This window comes from Vespula vulgaris, chromosome 2 (genome assembly GCF_905475345.1).
Source record: "Vespula vulgaris chromosome 2, iyVesVulg1.1, whole genome shotgun sequence".
Lineage (NCBI taxonomy): Eukaryota > Metazoa > Arthropoda > Insecta > Hymenoptera > Vespidae > Vespula > Vespula vulgaris.
The window spans coordinates 9,405,617-9,427,272 of record NC_066587.1 but is presented as its reverse complement, the minus strand read 5'-3'; the positions used below and the strand labels follow the sequence as shown (position 1 = coordinate 9,427,272).

Here is a 21,656-nt window from a genome sequence, read left to right as displayed (position 1 = left end):
TTGTTAACATGGCGAACTGAAATTTTTCAATATGAGACTCGAGCTATGCAACGTTTTGGCATGTTTTAGTAGATCGCATAGAAAAAATCCATTTGTTTTATGAGAATATGTGTAATAAGATAGCCCCAATGTTGTCGTAAGAGAAAATTTTGGCAGAGATCGTACGAAGATGTAGAAAAAGACACTGCTTTTACATCTTTCTTGGCTTCCAAACGTTATTTTATTTTTGGTTGATATTTAACGTTATTTATAACCCTTCTCTTGGTTTGTTTTCCCGTAACTTTTCTTTTCTCGTTAGATTTTTCATAATGGATTAACATGCGTAAAAATTTATCAGTCAAAATATTACATCGAATTCTAACATTCCTTTAAACGAGACGGAAAGGAACATTTTATATAAATAATTCGTCGAAATAATTTTAATGATAAACTTTCCCATTTATTTTGCCGTATCATTTTAAATCGTTGAATATGAAACCTTAAATAAGAATGGCACAAGGTCTGAGTATGAAACTATCGATAAGTGATGCTATGATCGATAAGACGAGACGATTACGGGAAAAAAAGCAACTATCTAAATAAGTCAAAAGGAATTATGTAATTAAAATTACATTGGCCTATAGTTATATCGTTAAAATAAAGAAATGAAAAGTTATGACTTTTGTTCGGAATTTCACACGATTATCTTTGGTTAAGAGAAGATATGAAAAGACTTTCGGCGCGAAAAGTAGAACGGTGACATGTTTCCGGACTAAAGAATAAGATAAAAAGAAAAAAGTGAAAAGAACGAAAGGGAAAAGGTCATGAGATCGGTGAAAGCACACGAACCTGTTCGAAATCGTCCGCAATCCGGGTCGTATGAGAAAGGCGAGGAAGAGGATCGCGTTGAGAAGGAAACAGCCAAAGAGTACGAAACTCCAAACGGCGATCCCTGGATCCTTCCACCATCTTTCAAAATCTCCAAGATCCATTCATAAATGGTTGCCGACAGCCAAGTTTCTGAAACAATTTGAACGATTCGCTGTTTTAAACTTTTTTTTGTCTATATTACGATAATGTCTATGTAAAAATATTTAAACTGTTTTGATATTTTTTTTTTTTTTTTAATGAATCAAAGAAGAAAATGAAATCAAATACCGAACTATACTAATTATAAAGTAAAGATAATTGTTCGGTGAGTTATGCGAAGGAAATTTATCTATAGGTACTATAACTTTTCCAAATTTTTAATTATTTAAAACTACACAAAGAACACGATTACGGAATTTGCTCTTCCGCTACAGTACACAATCTACAAAGCATTTATCCTTCTGGATAAATGGATAACGCTTTCACTCGTTGGGCCAAAGTTCAAACTTCGCATTACATTCAACCGTTACGCAGACATTTCAAAGTCGACTATGACCTTCGAGAAATCTTGTCGTGCGTCAGGTAACCCATAAAAAGCGAGTTTATTGCATCGTTCGAGGATCGTTCGTCGTATCTTTTGTTTTTATTCATTTATTCTTCTTCCGTTTCTATCGACAATCATCCGTGGCAATTAAATACTACACGTAGATATACAAAATATTATAATGTATATATTACAAGGTACTACACGCGAAAAAATCACATTTACGCGATGATCGAAAACAAGAAAGAAGTTCGGGAATCGAACGAATAGAATCAATTACATGAGCGATTCGGTTTAAGAAGCAAAACAAAAAACAGAAAGACATTATCGTTATCGTCGCGTTACGAATGCATCTTGAAGTTGTATTTGAAATATCATCATGTCGTCCGATAACGCTCGAAAATAGGTTAATTTCGGGACATCTGGAGGGGAGCGAGGCGAAGATGAAAAAATGACACGACCTCGATACATAACGTGGCAGCGAAGTTGAAATCCCTCGACGGCTTTATATTTAGGCTTCAACGGGTTTCCCCCGTGAACGCACCCATCATAAAAATACCTCTCGCGATGCAAGAACGAGTCGGAAGAGACGAGATAATCTTATGCACGATTCGTGAACGATCGTTCGCGCTTTAATCAATTCGAGAAATCGTAAAGAATCCTGTTATATAACATCATTCAATCAAAAACAAATTTCCCGCTACATTCTTTCTCTCTTTTTATCTGCTGCGAATATACAAGTTCACATAGTCTATTTTTATTCTTGTCGCGATTAGCCGATCAATCTCAAGCGATATGTTAATGTTGGAACACGCGGAACAACTCGAATTGTTTCCCTCGAGTTTTGTGATTCGCTTGGGAGGAAATATTTCTTTTTGAAACTTGGCTTGATGAAGTAAAATAAAAGCAAAAGTTTCTCTGTTTCAACTACTCATCGTCCGATATTTCTTTTCGATGGAAAAAGTTGTAAATGCTGTTTATTGTTATCGAACATTTAATCTCACAACAAATGTTTTATAAATTAGTTGCGAGAACAGAGCGTCAGCGCGTTACGCAGAAATTATTTTTCCATTAAGTTTTTTCGCCCAAGTGTTGTCGGAATTACGTCCGCGTGATGTGATCTAATCCATAGAAAAGAAATAAGGTGAACATAACGAAGATTCAGCTATGTATATATACGCGTAGATGTTTTCACGAGACGAAGCGTTCGATGTCAACCTGTATCTCTTCCTCTCTCTTTTTCTAATTGAAGAAACAAAGACAGAAATAAATAAGAGAAGAACGAAAGCGGAGTCGACAAGAAGGAAATGTAAATAAACACAAATTTTTCGAATTTAAGAATAATAGAAGATATATACGTTCATTTAATCAACCTCACAATCAACCTCAGTAAATGAAATTAACGAAAATAAACGAAAACGAATAAGAGAAGGAAGACTATTCGTAAATAACAAATAACTCGTTTGGAGGTCACAACATTGTGATTGTAAGTCTTTCCTTCTCTTTTCTCTTTTTTTTCTTTCGAGTAAGTTAACGAAAGAGAAAAGTGTTCTATTATGCCGCATACAATGTCGACCTTCTACACGGTTGCTTCACATGATTTGGCAACGCGTCAAGTTTTCAAGCCGAAAGAGTACCGACAAGTGAGCGTGTCCATGGCTCGTAGATAAAGAACGAAAGAGCAAATAATCTAGAGAAAGAGAGAGAGAAGTCGGTTCTTTCCATTTTTTGAAAAGGTAAAGTGGATTCGTAGATTATCATCACGATGAGTCGTTGCATGAGCACTGTCTATCAGACGCCGGCGACTCGTTGGTCACCGAATTTGATTGCCTGGTTTTTTGATCGTTCGTCGACCTGGTCGCTGACGACTAGTCAACGATAATGTGCAACGGACCGAAACTGAAATAAGATTAGACAATCACAATTCGTTTCTTTTACATTGATTATAACAGGTTATTTACTTTATTTCTCTCTCAGTTGAGTTTAGCATTATCAGTGGAGATTTTAATAGTGTATTATTACTATATTATTACTATATTACACTGTTTATTAATATTATTATTATCATTATTGCGTGTACACACAATTATTGTCACACAATTATACTTATTTTTTTAATGACATACAGCGTTTAACCTGTTCCCAGCTTAGAGAAATAAGTATTCATTTTGTTTCGAGAACAAATAAAATCAAAGAAAGAATCAAGTCCGTATAAAAGTCGCGTGGAAGGCATCGAACGCAGAATAGCACGCCTCTAGCTTTTTCCGCGATACCCCTACTAACAGACCCAACATGCCTTTTATATGCGAACTACCCAACCATAAACGGCGTCGTAACGTGTGATTTCGTCAATGTCATTGACTTCTTTAATCGTTTAATTCTAACACATGTGTCAATGCATAAATTTATTTTATTTGCCTATCTGCTTATTAAACCGATACGTAAGTCAAAAAATTACTTCCGACGATTATATCGAAAAGATCCGCTACAATTCACATCGTAACGAACAAAACGGCTATTCTAAAAATATTCAACCGACCGCTAATCAGGAACGCTCAAGCAAATCGTACGTTCGTACGTACCTACGTACGTACATACGTGCGTACCTATCTGTATCTACTTATCTATATATACGTATTCCTTGTATTCCTTTCTTACAACAACGTACATTTGTAAGACGTAAGAATAACATCAAACGGACAAATTTGAAGCAGATGTATGAAATGTTAGCGTAAAGTCTTTGTAAAGGATGACGCACGTGTCAAGGCCAATGCACTAAGCGGAGACAGCTTGGTTTCAAGATATCAAGTCATTTTTTATGTCTGTCTTAAATATATAAGAGTTGTTTAGACTAGGTAGTTCGAAATGCCGATATGTTAGAATTATATTATTACTTATAGTCTCGTGATGACAGCTAAGATTTTGATACTCTATTGCAATTATCTAAGAGATACAAATATTTGAAAGAGAATAAATATTAAAATTAAAAGATTCTGTCAAGAAATAAAAGATACAAATAAAAGATTTTATCAACTTTCTAACAAGAGGGCTCATCAATGAGTTGAAGATTGTTATTTATCGATTCGTTATTTATCGATCGATAGAGCCGATCGATTTTTGTTCGATACGTACATAAATTTTAAATAAATAGAATATTTCGAAAATGAATGTAGTCAGGACAAAATATTTTAGTATTCGTAAATACCTAGGAAGAAATAAATTAGTACTTTCCTTCCTCCTCTTTTATCTAGAAGTACGTGCAAAAGAACTTTCAAATCGTATGACTCCTCATGCGGGCTTGCGTGCGCGCGCAAAATTATAAACATCTTTTCTTTGCTTTTATCTCTTCCGGGATACGATTGATCTATTGAATTTTTAATATTAAAGAAGAATCGCAAAAATCTTTCGGAAATAATTCTCTCATTTATTGTCATCGATGTTTTGTTACGATAGAGAAAAATCGTTGCAAAAAGTAAACGGTAAATTAAAACGTGATATTGTTTTTACAACGAAAGCTGTTACAGACGAAAAGAGAAAAATATAGAATAGAGAAATGATACAAGCGATAATGCAGAAACTTTTGATTTTATATGAATTATATAAAATCTTGTACGATGAAGAGAAAGAAAAAGAAGGTTCTGTGTTACTCACCAAGTATGCGAAAGAATCAAGCTTTATGGTAGGCATTAACGATCCAGAGCAAACTGTGATGAGCACGAGACATCTTTCTATTGGTTCCCCGTAACTTTGGAGTCGTCGTCGTCGTTGTTGCTGATTCTACTTCCTGTCTGCCAAAGACCTTGAGAATAAAACGAGAGATATGGTAAATGTTAGAACACCACGGGACTACCTTTTGAATTTATCTTCTTATTTTGCAATCCTATACGTAGGCATATTGCGAGGGAATTGGCTCGCGCTTACCATTTTCTATTCTACCGTAGTAATCAAGTTTTTGCTGGTAAGCGAAGTACGGACGAACCATTTTAAGGTCTAGAAAGATCTTTAATCGCCATGATTGTTCGATAAAAATAACGACAAATGTCACGTAATCGTATCTACGTATTTACCTAAATCGTAAGTTTTTACCGTGCGCTACTTTAGGCATTCCGATCGTGTTCAACAAAGTGTTTGTTTCTAGTTTCATTAAAAAAGTGATGTAAACGATAAGTGTGCTTTTAGAAAGTAGATATATGTATATATACGCGCGTATATACGTAGATAAGATCAAACGTTAGATATCTTTTGAGATATTGAACGATATCTTTGAAAGAGCTTCTCGAAATGGTGTTTTCTACTTTAAATAATAAAAAAAAAGGTAAAATAAAACCAATGTTTAATTGTCAACTTTACGAAGTCGATACGCGTTCATTTCTATTTGCGTAAAAAAAGAACGAACGGCGCTTGAATTATACAATCATTGATAAGATATCGCGTTGCGTAAGAGATTTCTATTTTCATCCGCCCCTTAAATTGAAAGATTAATGCGATTGGATATTATTAGTAAATGATCTCGTCGATAATTGAAAGATGGCTTTGGAAATTAAGCTAGATCAATCTCGATCTATCGCGATATATGTTTTTTTTTTCAGTGAACACGTAGATTTTGTGAGACCATCTATGATGATATGATATTCATATATCGAACGAATAACAGTATATAAGATCATCGTACAAATAAATATAAGTATTATTTTATCGTCTGCGATCTTACAAGACAATCTTCGAAAATACTCTAATTAAAAAAAGTGACTTGAAAATGAGAGATGATCGAGTTCGGTACTCTCGATTTCTCGTTATTAAGATTTTCCATCTCCTGCGCGATGGAAACGATAAATCACGTCGAAAGCCGTTTGCGTGCTCTTCAACCATCATAATCGAAGCAGACCCTGGCACGAATCCTTGAATTCGTGGACCGTCGAGAGATTCGCGCCTTCTATCCGAACGAATATGAATCATTACATCGTTGAGTTTAATTAAGAACGCCCACGGAGAGAGTGATCCCAATCCATATTTATGTTAACGATAAAATAAAAAAGAAATATTCAAATTTTCTCGAAATAACAAAGCTAACAAACTTACGATAAGCTTACCAACGTTTGACCGGCTTGAGAAATATTAATAAAAACGAGTAAAAAAACACAATGCGAACATTTCCGTAACCAGGTCTGCTTTGATTATATGATTTATATTGTATGCTATTTCACATTAATTAAATAGACAAGTTCCACGTGTTAGAAGTAGGCGAAGTCTAAAGATCAAAAAACCGGAATCTTTTTCGTTGAGTCAGAGTAATTTTTCACGCGGGAACGTTAACGACCTCGTGAAACAACGAACGACGATCTTAACGCTCCATCGATCGCATTCGTTTCTTCTTTTTTCATTTAATAATAAATATTTGGTAAATGATTCCAAAGAAAAAAAGATCACTCGCGAAGTACTCATAAATCTGGAAATGATGTACTATTTTAAAATAATATATTTTACGCGTCCCAATTAAAAGTTTCAAGATTATAGTTATGCTAATAAATAGACAACGGCGATTGTGCCAGTCGTCCTAGTAACTATTATGAAATAGCGAAGTTATATAAATCTGATCTTCTCTTGAACATAACCTTGCGTAATATTCGAGATTATCTCTCTCCTTCCTTTTCTCCCTCCCCCCTCTCTCTCACGTATAAATGTATCGTCGAAAAGAAAGTTGGAGAGGAGATCGTTCTTGCGCCGTGTATTTTCAGATTCGCCAACATGATACAAAAAGAAAAAAGAACAAAAGAGAAGAAACGGAAAGGAAACAAGCCCCTCTTTCGAAGAACTTTCCTCTTAATATTACTAACGCGAATCGCTGTTTCTGACGTGTGGCGATACGCGCTTTACGTTTCCTTATTGAAAGAGCACGTTCGATCGTTACGCACGCTGGATTCAAAGCTTCCCTTTGCGTGCTCGCCAAGATCGATCAATAATAATAATAATAATATATCCGCAATAACGATTGGAGGTAGCAATTTTGTAAACTGTTCGTAAGAATAGATTTGTGGAGAAAGCGAAGTGGAATTTTATCGATAACCAAAACGATGATGCCATTTCATATTTACCGATTGAAGCACGATTTAATCGAGTCATTCTCATATTCGAAATTTCAGGACTTCATCAAGTGGATTGTATTATCGACGTTAAAGAAAAAAATTCTCACAAGTATAAAATATTGGCAAAATGAAAAATATTTATTGTTAACGTCATAATATTGTGTTGACATTACCAGTTGTTTAAAATATGTATACAAAACATTCACTTTATAATCACGTAAATGAATATTTTATAGGCATATTACTAGGCATATTGTTGAATTGAGAAAGTGATACGTAGATATGCGAATGAAAATCAATTTTTTCGTTTTACATTTTTATGACACATCTAAGAAACAAACCCAAGAAATAACTCGTCGCGTGTCCAAGAAAAAATGTCGGAGAATTAGCGAACACAATAGAAAATGTCTGAGAAGAATATAACGTTCTTTATGATGCGCTAAAGAAAGAATTCATAAAGTATTTAGATAGCGTCGGATATTCACTCGTAGATAAGAATGTCCTTGCTCATTGCCCGTGGCAGTGAATTCGTCAAAACGCAACCTTCAAGCGCGTAGAACAAAATTCTGTAACGTTATAACTAAAAGTGAATAAAGAAAATCTTGTATAAAAATTCAATTATTTCATTTCGCTTTTTATTTCCAAGGACTATGAGAAATCAAATATGGTTAAAGTTTCAAGTATGATTTAACCGATTTTGTTTCAGATGACGAATCCACGGAACAGCGGTAAAATTGAATCAAAATTTAGATCAACAAGTACGTACGAACGATGAGTATTTACATATTCGCCATAACAAAGCATAGTCGAGAACATTTTTCTTTTTCTTCTTCGTGGAGAATATTGTATACGTATATGTGTACCGGTCGTCTAAGCATATATTATGTATATTATATGTACATAGAAAAGACACGTCAAAACCTATTTTCGCATCTCCGGTTGAACTTGCAACGAGTAACATTTTCAATACAGAACGTTCAAAGCGTGTCCAAAGGAGTGTCCAAAAATGTTATATTTAGCTTTAAAATTATTTACACGTCGACGTATCGATCATTGATAAAGTCGAGGTAATTTTAGAAATCGCGTATCATTACGTACAATATCGATGATCGATGGGGATAACGTGAAGCGAAGAAAAAAGACGAATGAACAAAACATGATAAACGAAAACTTACAGCATTTATATTAAATTAACCGATTGAGTTACCATTAAAACAAAATAAACGCGTTTTAAATTTCATTATAAAATTAATACGAAACTTAAATACAGTTCTATTGAAAAATAGCGCAAAATTCAGAACTACTGTAAAAATTTCCGCAGCCATTTTTCGAGCACACAAGAACGACTTATTTACATTTCATAATATTCCTAGTATACAATTAACGAGTAAGTTCTACTATCTTCTACTAGCATAGAGAGTCGAATGAAAACCACGAGTTACATCTAGTTAACACCTTATTCGTTAACTATGAGTCAAGAAAATATATTTAGTAATGCGAAATTATTCTCGAAATCGCACTTTCGAACATATCACGATCAACACAACTGGTCTCATACGTATCTCTACTCTTATTTATCATTAAATATTCCATATGTAATACTATAATTAGGAACGTCATCGTAACGTGCCGTTAAAAATGGCTTGATTGAAAAGAAATAATCATATATACGTAAATAAATATGATTTATTTTAAATATAATTTATAATTAAATATGATAAATAGTTATTAGCTCGTTACACAAAGCCATGCGAGAGTCGAAACGGCCTTCAACTCGCTATCAACGATCGATGGCGTTTCTTAAAAAAATTGTTGTTTTTCCTTTAATAGTCTTCGTGTTCCAATTTCGATGTAGCAACATAATCAGGAAAATAACAAGGAAAAAGTGTTTTCTTCGAATATTCCTGACATTGCTGTTATCGGAAACTTTATTAAAAAGGAAATGAAATTTCTTCTGTTCGGCCTTGAGCTCATAATTTCAGTACCATAATCACAATCGTGATATCCCTCGAGTTTCTTCTACTCCAGAATAGATCGACTCGAATAGCATGAAAAGAAATGTATATTGGTTGAAGCAAATGAGAATCACTTTTGACCCGTTGTCAGATTCTTATCATCCATTAATACTCACGACAACGCCAGAAGCGGAGTTCGATACATACGAGAAAGTCGAACGTCCTCGTGGCAGTTTTTCTTTTGCCACAAATGGGAAAGAAGGAACGGTTGTTAGTATTTTTTTTTTTTTGAGATTCACGCGAATGTTTAGATCGCGCCTAGTAGAAGCAAACATTATATACGAAAATAATATTTACTCATTCACGCAAACAGTCTAATCAAAAGTAAACTTCGAAGTGACGATTATGATTATTTTTGAAGAACTTATTTGGTTATGTGAAAGAAAAAGGGGAGAGAACTTATCCGTTTCACGATCGTGTATCGCGAAATTTATTTCTGAATAGTTAAACGTTTTTCCCGATTAAGTGATATCATTTCGAAAAGATAAAATAATTCAATGAACGATCGTAAGATACGTCGCCATGTCGATATTCATTTCTATCCTATAGATCCATCGGAATAATGATCCTCTTTCCCTTTCTCTCTCTCTCTCTTTTTTTCAAATTCTATCAATAATTTCATTCGACATGCTTCGGATGGAAAACCACTAATAAAAACGGCTTCAATTACAGAAGTAAAATATCACTTCTTTTCTTTAGAAGCACATACATATATGCATAGACAAATTATAGACTATTCATATCGATAAAAAAAAGAGACAGCGAGAGAGTCTTGACCGTTCCTTAAACAATTCAAAACAATGAGTATATCGAATATCATTTTTAAGTTCTGACGTCAGAGGAGACATAACAATATTTCTTTTTCGATTGCACTGCATTTTTATTACAAATTACTTTCTAGTAAAAGTGCTATAGGTCGCATTAAAGTTTTCCACATTTACGTATGTATTGTATCTATATCTTTTACATTTCTCGAATATTCTATGCCGAATCATCCTACATATTGATTGAAACGGAAATTCGATTTACGTATGTATGTAGTATGTACGTACGTCAGTTCAATATAATAAGAAAGAGCTCTGTGATCTAAAACTTTTGAAAGAAACAACAAATAATTCGTTATCTTCTTTCTTTTTTTCTTTTCTAATATTGCTTTATGCACCCACGCATTGCGTATGAAAAATCGTTAAACCGTTGACCTCCTGGGAGCAGCATGTTTTACGAAAAATCCGACCAGTCATCGTACTCTTGATTTTAATTGAAAAAAAACTTGCCAAATCTTACCGTTCTTTTCAATCCATATTCTATACTCGAAATTTAATAAAATAATATAATAAAAGAACGCTTTGTGCAAGTTTTGGATTAACACACAAAACGCGGTCACTTTACCGACTCAACTGTAGACAAAAATCGCTTACAAATGAAATTTCGCATCAACTTGTTATTATTGCCAGAGAAGGCTTTCTTCGAAGCGGAAGTAAACGAGCAAGGAATTTCGATGCGAGACGATTCGACGCGACCTCGATCGCGCTACAGTCCCCGAGTAACGCGAGCGAGGGTTACGCGATAAATTGATTAAAGAAATAGAAGAAAAAGTGGAAAAATACGATCTTGATCTTCCTTAGTATTGCATCAGCTGGTCGGTCGAATGTTTCTGGACAAAAATATGAAGAAATGTTTCATTCGAAAGTACATAATAGCCACAGTCATCTATATTATAATATAATTCCTCTTTTCGAATGGATGTCGGCAAACCCATACAACCATAGATACGATCACACATAACACAAACACGACACGAACGAGGGAACAGAATAACGGGGATGCGTGGATTTTTCCACACCGTTACGATATGAAGCTTCGAGAAGAATTCCGGTGAATACGAATTGAAAAAAGAATGAGCTCCCAAATTTAATCAAAATTTCATGAATACGATAGATTAAGTAAATCTTACAATTTTACGATATCTTTCAATCCGTCTATTTCCCCCTAAAATTAAATATACCAAAAATAAACTAATTTCCCACTAAAATTCTTACGATGCACTTGATTGGTCGGTGTGATTACATCGCCATAAATAGAGATACTTAACCTTAAAAAAATTATGATGTAAAAAAACAAGATAAGATTTTAGATTTCGATTCTTTGATGAAAACCGACATCCTCATAATTTTAGAACATCCAACCTTCTCTCTATCTCTCTTCCTTCCTTAAATTTTCGAAAGAGATTATATATGTTTATATATGTATGTATGTATGTATGTATGATGTGTGTGTGTGTGTGTGTGTGTATAAAAAAAGAACAAAAAGAACTCACCGATGCGTATAAAATATGATTTTCTGCTCGTTGAGAAGGTTGAAAAAAGGCTGCTGGAGGCAATCGATCTTTTCTCTCGTAAATGTTCGGAAGAAAAAGAGGGACAGAAGAAACGATGAGGAAGCTTCGACCGGCACGACGAGAAAGGGAAAGAGAATCCAAGAAAGACGCTGGGAAACCGTCTGGGCCGTTGCCCTGTTCCTGCTTCTGTGTGTGCTGTCAAAACGGCGCGTTTGCTTAGGAACCTCGATGAACGTCGTTTTCTTCTTCTTTTCTCTCTTTTACTTTTGTGTTCTCCTTCTCTTCTATCCACTAATCTTACACATTTTTTGTCGGTATTATGCGTGATATTTCGATTTCTCGATGAAAAGAGAACGATATAATAGAAAGGAATGGACGTGTACGTACGCGCGTGTGTGTGTACAAAAAAGACGGAGGAACAGAACGCACATATACGCGCGTACACATACACATGCGACACAGAATGTGCTCGTGCTCGGCTGCCTGTAACAGCATGCATATATGTACACTGCAGCACGAGATACGAGAGTGGAAGAGAAAAAGATAGCGAAAGCGGAAGAAAGAAAGCACCAGACGTCTCGATACTGCGAGCAGTACGTCGCTGACCGAACTGAAACACGATGGCATACGACAGCGTTGTTGGCGTCTTTCGTCCACTCGTGTCGTTAGCAGCGAAAGGGGAAAGCCTGACCGCGTTCTCCCACGAACTCGGCCGAAGGAAATCGAGGGTCATTCGCTGATTGGTCGTTGCTTACGAAGACTCCCGAAAGCTCGAAAATCCGTGCGCGCGACTTTTAAGCGTCTTATCTAGCTGGATACGAATTGTAGATTAACTTCGAAAGTACCGTAAAGATTTTTCGCGATAAGGTGAGTTCTTTTATAAGCATGATGTCAAGCCATGTCAATCGAGAAATGTCTGTATACGTATATTTTTTTATCGAGATTCTATTATACTTTATTAAAGTAAACGTTCGACAAAGAAATATTTAAAAATTTTCACAAAGTATCACACGTATATTCTTCTTAATAGTTTGTTCCAGCTATTATTATTAGAATTTGTTTATGCTGAAAAAAATGCGTTATCAAGGTTGTCGCGATCGTAATAACATGCGAATGAAATATCTCGAGAGAAAAAATAGGATGTAAATAGCGTTCTCGTTGTCTTGGTTTCTTTTTGTAAAGTTAAAAAGAAGAGGATATACTGTAGCTCGCATCAACAACGAGTCGTCTAATCAACCAGATGAGATGCGCACAGAAATATTTCCAATCTTGCATCTCGTAGTAATTTGCATGGATATTGCGATACGTAATGTATCACTGAGGTATTAAGTCGTTAAAGACTGCGAGATGTTGTTAAGAATGACAACGCACTGATGATTTCTTTATCAGTATTTCGCCGATGTTGGAAATTCAATATGGTGTAACGTCAAGAAAGAAAACTACTAAACGGACGTCACACAGTTTTAGTTGCATTCATGCTGAAAGTCGACACGTGTACTATTGTAACAGCTACGATTTATGTCAATTTAGAGCTTCTCCACGTTTCGAGACACGATGATTCTCTGATTGAAGCATACGCAAGTTCATGGACAAGACGTACAACGAAAGACATGTGTGTCTGTTCGTTAGATTTTTTATTAAAATGCACTTCTCGTTTTTACCCATACAGAATAGAAGATCGCATAAAGCAGTGGTTTTCAAACCAATCAACGTAATATCAGTATTAACGGTTCTTGTTATTGGTCAAAAAACAATTATGAGTAGAAATATTATACCTAATGAAGTTCATATTTTTAAAAATAGATCGAATATTTTATTAAATTAAAGTAAAAATTGAAATTTTTCTAATAAATATATTTTTTTTTATTTTATTTTTAACTCGTCTGATAAGAATGATGTACTAGCAAAAACTGTAAAAATGTATGTTTTTATTAATATACGATATTGTAAATTTGTTTTACAAAACGGAAAGATGTTTCTTGAAAAAGTTTGAAAACCACTGGCACAAAATATTCGTATTTCTTTCATGCCACGAGTACGACTGATTCGATACCATACGACCAAGTTATTTTTATATTTTCCCTTATTCATTCGTTTGCTCGAATTTTTGCTTCGTAATATCATCCGCCGCATTATCACCGCAGGTTCCTACAAAATTTCTATAATCACAAAATGCTCAACATTATATCGATTCTACCAATCCTATCCCTTTATATCTTATCTCGATTAAATCTCTCTCTGACGTAATAATTTCATGCATGATCATACTTGTTATATATTATTTTTTTAATCATTCCTAACGAAATTCTAAATTCGCGCTTCAACAACTTTTTGTATCATTTTAAAAGCTCCTTAGAAGCTTAAAAATCGAATTTAGCTCGATAAAGCTAGGACGCAAAGCAATGCCATTGCCCCTCATTGATACTTCTCTTCGAGTTTGCGCAGAATTTATCTCAATATGGTTTCCCGAGGTGGGCAAGTCTTTCAGCAACGTGACAGTGATTTTAACCTTACCCCTAAAATCTGACTCGAATTACTTTATTCAAGTAAGCCAAAATATTGAACAATCTCGGAGCGATAATATATGTATTTTTACATATATAGAAGGTGAATCACACGAAGATAATTCGTTATAAGTATACAAAAAATAAAAATATCAATGGTGTCATAATAGAACGTTCGTAAAAATCAATGTTTAAAATTTTATTGTAAACAATAAAATATCATTGTCATTGCGCCTAAATGTTTTATCAGTATCGACGACGTGGTTAATTGATTGCCTCACCAAAGATATATATTGTATGTAATTAAAGATTCATAAGGTAGTTACGTGATTCAACCTGTATAATGTCCGAAGATTACAATTATGCTTGTGAGAGAGCAGAATTACTCGGTTTGCCTGTTCCCAGTCTCGAGGAATGGACTGAAAGTCAAAAAGCACAGGAGGCCGATCGTGCCGATCACGAGGATGATGACGACGCGATCCTTCAGGTACACTTTGTCTTTTTCTAATAATTTATCTTACCTATTTTCATTCTTAACTTATCGATATTAATTATAAATCTTGCATGAACATAAGTTTTTATTCTTTTAAGCATAAAGTACTAATAAAATTTCCTTTTTACTTTATTACAAATAAACTTTAAAGAGTTTAAAAATAATTATACGATCACTTTATATTATAGAATCTAGACAAATCGAACGAGGCTGCACAACGAGTTAGCGGTGGATTAGACGAATTAAATAGCATCCTCAGTACAACTCAAAAAAAGATCAACAGATTTAAGGTATTAGCACAATTTGTAATAGGATATTATTCTCTTCGAATAGAGATTGATTGGGAGCCTAAAAGAAGTATAAATTGTAACGATATTTCTTTATGGAAATTGTGCAGAACGTTTGCGGCAGCCTGGGTACATTACTCAAAGTGAAGGTAGGGTCACGTGGTGGCACACCGAATCACAAATCAATGGAACGTAATAAAGCAAAAGAAGGGCAAGTAATGATAACTGCGGAGGAAGAAAGCATGACGGTCGATTTATCGGAAAACTCGAAAAACCCAATAATCTCCGAGGAAAGTAGCGAGATCATTACGATACCATCAAAGAAGATTGACATTAATGAAAAAATGGGATCGCATTTGGGCAAATTAGATTCTTTGATCACGAAAGCCGAAAATGCTCAATACAGTATGCAGCATCAGACTAAGCAAATGAGAAAATTTTTAAAATAATTTTTGAAATGATTTAAAGTTATCATCGAAATATCTATTTATCTATCTATCTATTTTCCCTTTTATCGAATGTTAACGATCTTGTAATTAATATCTACAGCATTCGATAATCGGTTATTATTCGATCATGTTAGAGCTTGGTATATATGTATTTATATCGTTATTATCCATTGAAATATTTAAAATGAAGACGTTATATCCAACGATTGAATCTTTAATTGCTATAAAGCAATTTCCGAGAATTGCAAATATTTTTATGGATCTATACGTTAATTGTAAGATGTAATTGATTTTATATAAGTACGGGTTTATTAATTAACGACGGCAATGACGCTCGTAGTTGTCTGTTATGCCATAAGGCGTAAACATCGTTACATTTGTTGTCGGATACGTTACACTCAACAATGTTAACAGCATTAACTTTTGTAGATGATAAATTTTCGCTGATACATTTTGATACTACCTATAAAAAGCAATATAGGGATTAAAGTTATTAGGATCAAGAAAAAGAATAATTTTAAAGCTCCATTAAATATACGTTTATAATTAATGAACGATAAATAATTCTCATTGTGCGTTAATTTAAGAATTGATTACAGAATTAGATGCTTTTGATTCGTACGAACATCGATAAAGTTCTTGAAATGATCACTCATTATAATTCTATCTATATATGAATCTATATGCATTGATAAAACGATACTTATAAAAATATGATCTATATAAAAACTTCTTCGTGCGCGTGAAACACACCGATAGAGGTATATACTTATACGCATAATAGTTATATATTAAAAGGCAAAGGAATGTATGTAAATGTCTATATCATTCCTATCAAGAAAACGAAGCCTTTTTGTGCATATGTAGCAATTTTTTCCTGCTAGATACGAGAGACATATCTCATTGCGATGAAAAAAAAATTAATCTTCCCGTTAATTTTATACGCTATAAAATATGTAATAAAATAGAGAATTCCTTATACCGCTTAAGATGCTTAAATGAGTAATTCAAAAAAACAATGGCCAAAAAAATGTTTCCTAATTTATATATCCACATTTTTGCAAGATAACTCGCTTAACACACGGATAAACGTACATGATTCGCCTATTTATTGCTATTATAAAAAATTAAAGTGAAACACATCGTGATGAATCTGTTGATATATGACGCTGTCATGGATTGTAACGAGACTGTTTTTGATTACTTTGTTGTAATATGTATATAACGAAAAAAATAATAAAAACGGACAGTTGAACCTCAATAACTTTGAAATAAATGAAATACGTATAAAAAACAGGAAAACAGTTTCTGTATATGTATAAACTTTTATACATTGTCAGTTGTTTTCTACATCAAGAACAATCAATCTATAGTAGGTATTTTTGAAAATATCGTATCATTTAGGAACTACATACGTGCTATGATGGACTAAATATTCCCGGAATAACTTTATCTTTAACTATGTTGCTTTCAACGATTCCGAAGTTACTTTAACTATTTACTTTAATTATCCGGAGATTGATTTGTAGACACTATCTCAACCAGCATTCCCATCGGATATTGGCATTTCGTCTAGAATGATTATTACTCTTTTTTGTTATAAGACACAACTCCGATATCCTCATTGGATGTCGGCGATTGCTTGGAAGATGAACTTGATGCAGATGGATCCTTCTTTAGGACCATACCTATTGATACTTGTAAACCATCATCTATATATATATATTTATATTTATATTCTCTGGGCCAAGCTTAAAATTAATCACCTTAACTTTATTATACTGCTCTTCGACGTACTGTTGAAAACGGCGGAGTAATGTATCGCAGACAATATTTTTTTCAAAATCATTAGAGTCCGATCGACTGTTTTTATCATTTTTTTTCATTATATATCGTATCAAAATAATTAAAAACGGTCTTATCAAAATTCATGAAGGCGATTAATCGATCCACATCATTGATTATATTTTATTTCTACGGACTACAACCAACGTTATAGATAAGCCATCTTGAATTTCTTAAGTCATTAAAAATTATCGATAAAGAACAAAAAAAAATATTTATGTATAAAAATACATCCAATTCTGTTTTTACATGATAGATACATTTCCGAAGAATACGTGTAAAAAAAAGTTTATATAAAAAAATATAGTGTATCTATGGAATATAGAAGATTGATTCCAAACCTCAAGAATCAGCAAAAATAATACAATAAATTGTGAAAAATCATATTAAAATTGTATCATTTTTACGTGCTTGCGTTTATTTATTTCATAAAGATTAAATGTCTATATTATATAAGATAAATTATCATTTGAAAAGAAAAATATCATCTTACTAATCTATAAATGCAAAAAGTAGATAAAATAAAATGAATTACAAAAAACAAGATTTTATTCGTTGTCACTTTCTAACAATAACGTTTTTTATATATGCCAAATACATTGACAATTCTAATTAAAACCAAAAACAATGAAGGAGAACAATGCCAAATAAGTGTCGTAATCATTATAATACGAAAAAATTGTTTTTCTTAGAATTTAGATCGATCGTGTTAAATCAAAACAAATCGTGTAAAACGCAAAATGAATTTTTTTTTTCAATTCGAGTTAAATCAAAATCATCTGAAAAAAGTACGTATAATAACAGAAGTGGGTGTACACGAGTTTCGATTATTGACGTGGCAATTTTTTACTTTGTTAATTTTCGATACTCACAATGTGGCAAATTTGACTTATATTCGCAAATAGTACAACGCGTTGGCTTTTACTTATTTACATTCGACTCTCGAATTTCGTTGATATCATAGGTCATTCATCATTCTAAAAGTTAATCGTTCACTTTTCTACAATTTTTAATCGATTGCAATATATGAATTCTGATCGATCAATTAATCGAGTTAAAAAAATAAATCTAATAATAATTATATCAAATATTAAATTAACACGATATTTTCAATAAAGTAGTAGAGAATAGAATGCAAATAGATATAACCTTATGAATAAACTTCGCTTGAGGTTGAAACTGCAACATCGCCATTTTACCCATTTTTGTTACAGGCTCACATATTGTGTGTTATATAGTGGGAAGTCACAAAACTGACACATAGGCTTCGTAGCTTGTACATTCTCTGAACACGTATAATGCCATATACTGAGGAGTATATAAAAAATAAACTAACCACAAAATTGAATGCTTCACACGTGGTATGTATTACAATATTAACATACTCGCTTTTTCTCGTAAGTCTGTAACATATTATAACCTCAAAATTTACAGTGTGAACACATAACATCGCTATTAAAGTACCGATTGTACTTTATTTAATCGATCAGTATAAGATAATTTTGAAAAAATGCTGCGTTGGTCTATACAAGTAATTCACATCTTTATTTTTGCACTCATTGTAAGATGGTGCGTTACTTATCATTCGCACAGTGGCCAAGAAAAACCTCCTATGTACGGAGATTATGAGGCTCAACGACATTGGCAAGAAATAACTTTAAATCTGCCTATTGAAAAATGGTACGTCAATACGACGGACAATGATCTTGAATATTGGGGTTTAGACTATCCTCCGTTAACTGCGTATCATAGTCTCTTATTAGGTTATATTGCTAATGCGACTAATCCATCATATGTTAAATTACATAAATCTAGAGGAATATCTTCTTCAGACCATAAATATTTTATGAGAATGACTGTTCTTTGTTCAGATGCTATGATCTTTTTACCGACAATGATATGGTATGTCATGAGTCTGCAAACAATAAAAACCGCTCGAGCAGAGTACAATAATTTATTTGGTTTTGAAAAGAAAGATTTTATTCTTTTAAGTGCATTAATTTATCCTGGAATCATACTAATTGATCATGGTCACTTTCAATATAATTGTGTATCGTTAGGATTTTTTGTAGCTGCAGTAACTGCTATTTTGAATAATTCTTTTATTAGCAGTTCATTTTTATTTGTATTAGCTTTAAATTATAAGCAAATGGAATTATATCATTCTCTGCCTTTCTTTTTCTATATACTTGGAAAGTGTAGAATTAGTAAAACTAAATCTTTGTTATTATCGATCTATATGTTAATTTATGTTTCATTAATAGTTATAATAACATTTACTATTATTTGGTTACCTTTCCTTAAAGATTGGAACACTTTTTTACATACGATTTTACGATTATTCCCATTTAACAGAGGAGTATTTGAAGATAAAGTTGCTAATGTATGGTGTACAATCAACGTTCTTTATAAATTACGTAATATCTTTACAAATGAACAATTGGCACAAATCTGTTTGGTAATAACAACAATTGCTGTTCTACCAATTTGTATTAATTTGTATATATCTCCTAAAAAAGAAAAATTTATAATTTCTCTCATAAATTCTGCCTTAGGATTTTTTTTGTTTTCTTTTCAGGTTCATGAAAAGTCTATTCTTTTGGTAGCGATTCCAGTGTTACTTCATTTTCATAATGATCCTTTAGCATGTTTTTGGCTATTATTAATTTCGCATTTCAGTATGTTACCATTGTATATAAAAGATAATTTATATCTTGCTTATTTTGCAACAACAATATTTTATTTTGTTTCTATCACTTGGATGTGGTCAGATCTATTTGTTTGTACAAATGTATTTGATAAACGTGAAAAAAAATCATGTAAAGCAAAACCAAATAATCAGAAAACATCAAAATATAAACTCAATTGCAATAAATTCTTTTTTGATTTTGTATTTAACTTAGAGTATTATTATGGATATAATTTCATTACAAAAATTTTATTTTATAGTTCTTTACTAGGAATACTAATTTTATCCTTTTGTATTCGTTATTTAAAACCACCTGAGAAATACCCAGATTTGTTTGCATTATTGATATCCATATATTCGTGCATTCATTTTTTTATTTTCTTTCTGTATTTCTGTTATAAACAATTTATATTTATAGATAATAATTCTACAACCAAATTAAAAATACATTGAATCATGTTTTTCAATACAATGTAATTGCTTATTTTTTTTTACTTAATGTTTTTATATGATATAAAAATAATACTGTGTAAATGGTAAAATTGTAATTTCTCAATACAAAGAAATAAATCTGTAGTTTAAATAAAGTATAACAAAAGAAATCTTGCACTGTTTTCATATTTTATATATATATATATATATATATATATATATATATATATATGTATATATATATATATGTATATATGTATATATATATATATGTCATTTATATATATATATATCGATAATAGTTAAAAAAAATAAATAAATATTAATAATTTAATTTATTGAAGACTATACAACTATAAGAGTAACAATGTTTAACGTACTTATGAATATGTACCATGCATTAAAATTACAATAAAATTTTATTTAGTAGTTTTATACAAGTAGTATCAAATATATTTTTGTATTTTGAATATTCTATTCACATACATAAGCTACAGTGAACTTTGATCTGTTATCCAACTTGTGTTTGAATAATGAATATAAAAGTAGCTTCGGTTCTAGATTTGAAGCACTAGTTCCAGAGTTCAGTTGTACACGAATAATTTCATACAGTTATTGCAAGTGGTATATAAGAGTGACATATAAAATTGTTAAATCTTCAGTATGATTGTTTTACTACAAAGTATTTACGTATATTCATAGGTATTGTCATCATATTTTAGACAGTGTTTATTTATCATAGTCTAACTATTAATATTCTCTTTCTTTCAGGAGGTAACAGATCTATCTGATGGTTGTGGTGCTAAGTTTTCTGTGGTTGTCATTTCTGATATATTTGAAGGCAAACCTTTGTTACAACGACATAGGTAGTATTTTCTTGTTCTTTTTCCTTTTAACTATACATCCAAATGTACAATTTAATTTGATTTGTGATGTATGTGTATGTGTATATATATATAATATTATTTTAAAATTATATAGGTTGGTAAATTCAGCTCTAGAAGAAGAATTGAAGACAATCCATGCATTTTCGCAAAAAACTCTAACATCAGAACAGTGGAAGAAACAGCAAACTTAATTTTATGTCATATTTTATTAAGAAATCGCAATAGCAGTTTTTCATTCAAT

The 21,656-nt window shown here is 32.4% G+C and overlaps 3 protein-coding genes across 7 annotated transcripts in view; 2 read left to right on the top strand and 1 right to left on the bottom strand.

Moving 5' to 3' along the window:
• Positions 1-18,574, bottom strand: part of LOC127061436 (uncharacterized) — a 23,717-nt gene extending 5,143 nt beyond the window's left edge. The window contains exons 1-3 of one of the 3 annotated variants that reach the window (XM_050988290.1): positions 18,557-18,574; positions 5,045-5,192; positions 829-999 (exon numbers count right to left, since the gene is read on the bottom strand). In XM_050988290.1, the coding sequence (XP_050844247.1) occupies positions 829-971 (143 nt within the window). In that variant the 5' untranslated portion in view covers positions 972-999; positions 5,045-5,192; positions 18,557-18,574. Of the gene's footprint in view, positions 1-828; positions 1,000-5,044; positions 5,193-11,808; positions 12,492-18,556 lie in introns of those variants that run through there. The other 2 variants (XM_050988289.1, XM_050988291.1) reach the window with 2 other exon arrangements.
• Positions 14,275-16,826, top strand: LOC127061443 (uncharacterized). Its single transcript, XM_050988309.1, has 3 exons — positions 14,275-14,820; positions 15,015-15,116; positions 15,224-16,826. The coding sequence occupies exons 1-3, from the start codon at positions 14,677-14,679 to the stop codon at positions 15,560-15,562; spliced, it is 585 nt and encodes a 194-aa protein (XP_050844266.1). The 5' UTR covers positions 14,275-14,676; the 3' UTR covers positions 15,563-16,826.
• LOC127061440 (bolA-like protein 2) lies at positions 18,223-21,656 on the top strand. Of its 3 annotated transcripts, XM_050988304.1 has the most exons (4): positions 18,223-18,371; positions 18,622-18,768; positions 21,300-21,394; positions 21,510-21,656. In XM_050988304.1, the coding sequence occupies exons 2-4, from the start codon at positions 18,706-18,708 to the stop codon at positions 21,604-21,606; spliced, it is 255 nt and encodes an 84-aa protein (XP_050844261.1). In that variant the 5' UTR covers positions 18,223-18,371; positions 18,622-18,705; the 3' UTR covers positions 21,607-21,656. The 3 variants fall into 3 exon arrangements, with proteins under 3 accessions (XP_050844261.1, XP_050844259.1, XP_050844260.1); XM_050988303.1 differs by lacking the exon at positions 18,223-18,371 and having other exon boundaries at positions 18,568-18,768; XM_050988302.1 differs by lacking the exons at positions 18,223-18,371; positions 21,300-21,394; positions 21,510-21,656 and adding an exon at positions 18,842-20,686 and having other exon boundaries at positions 18,461-18,768.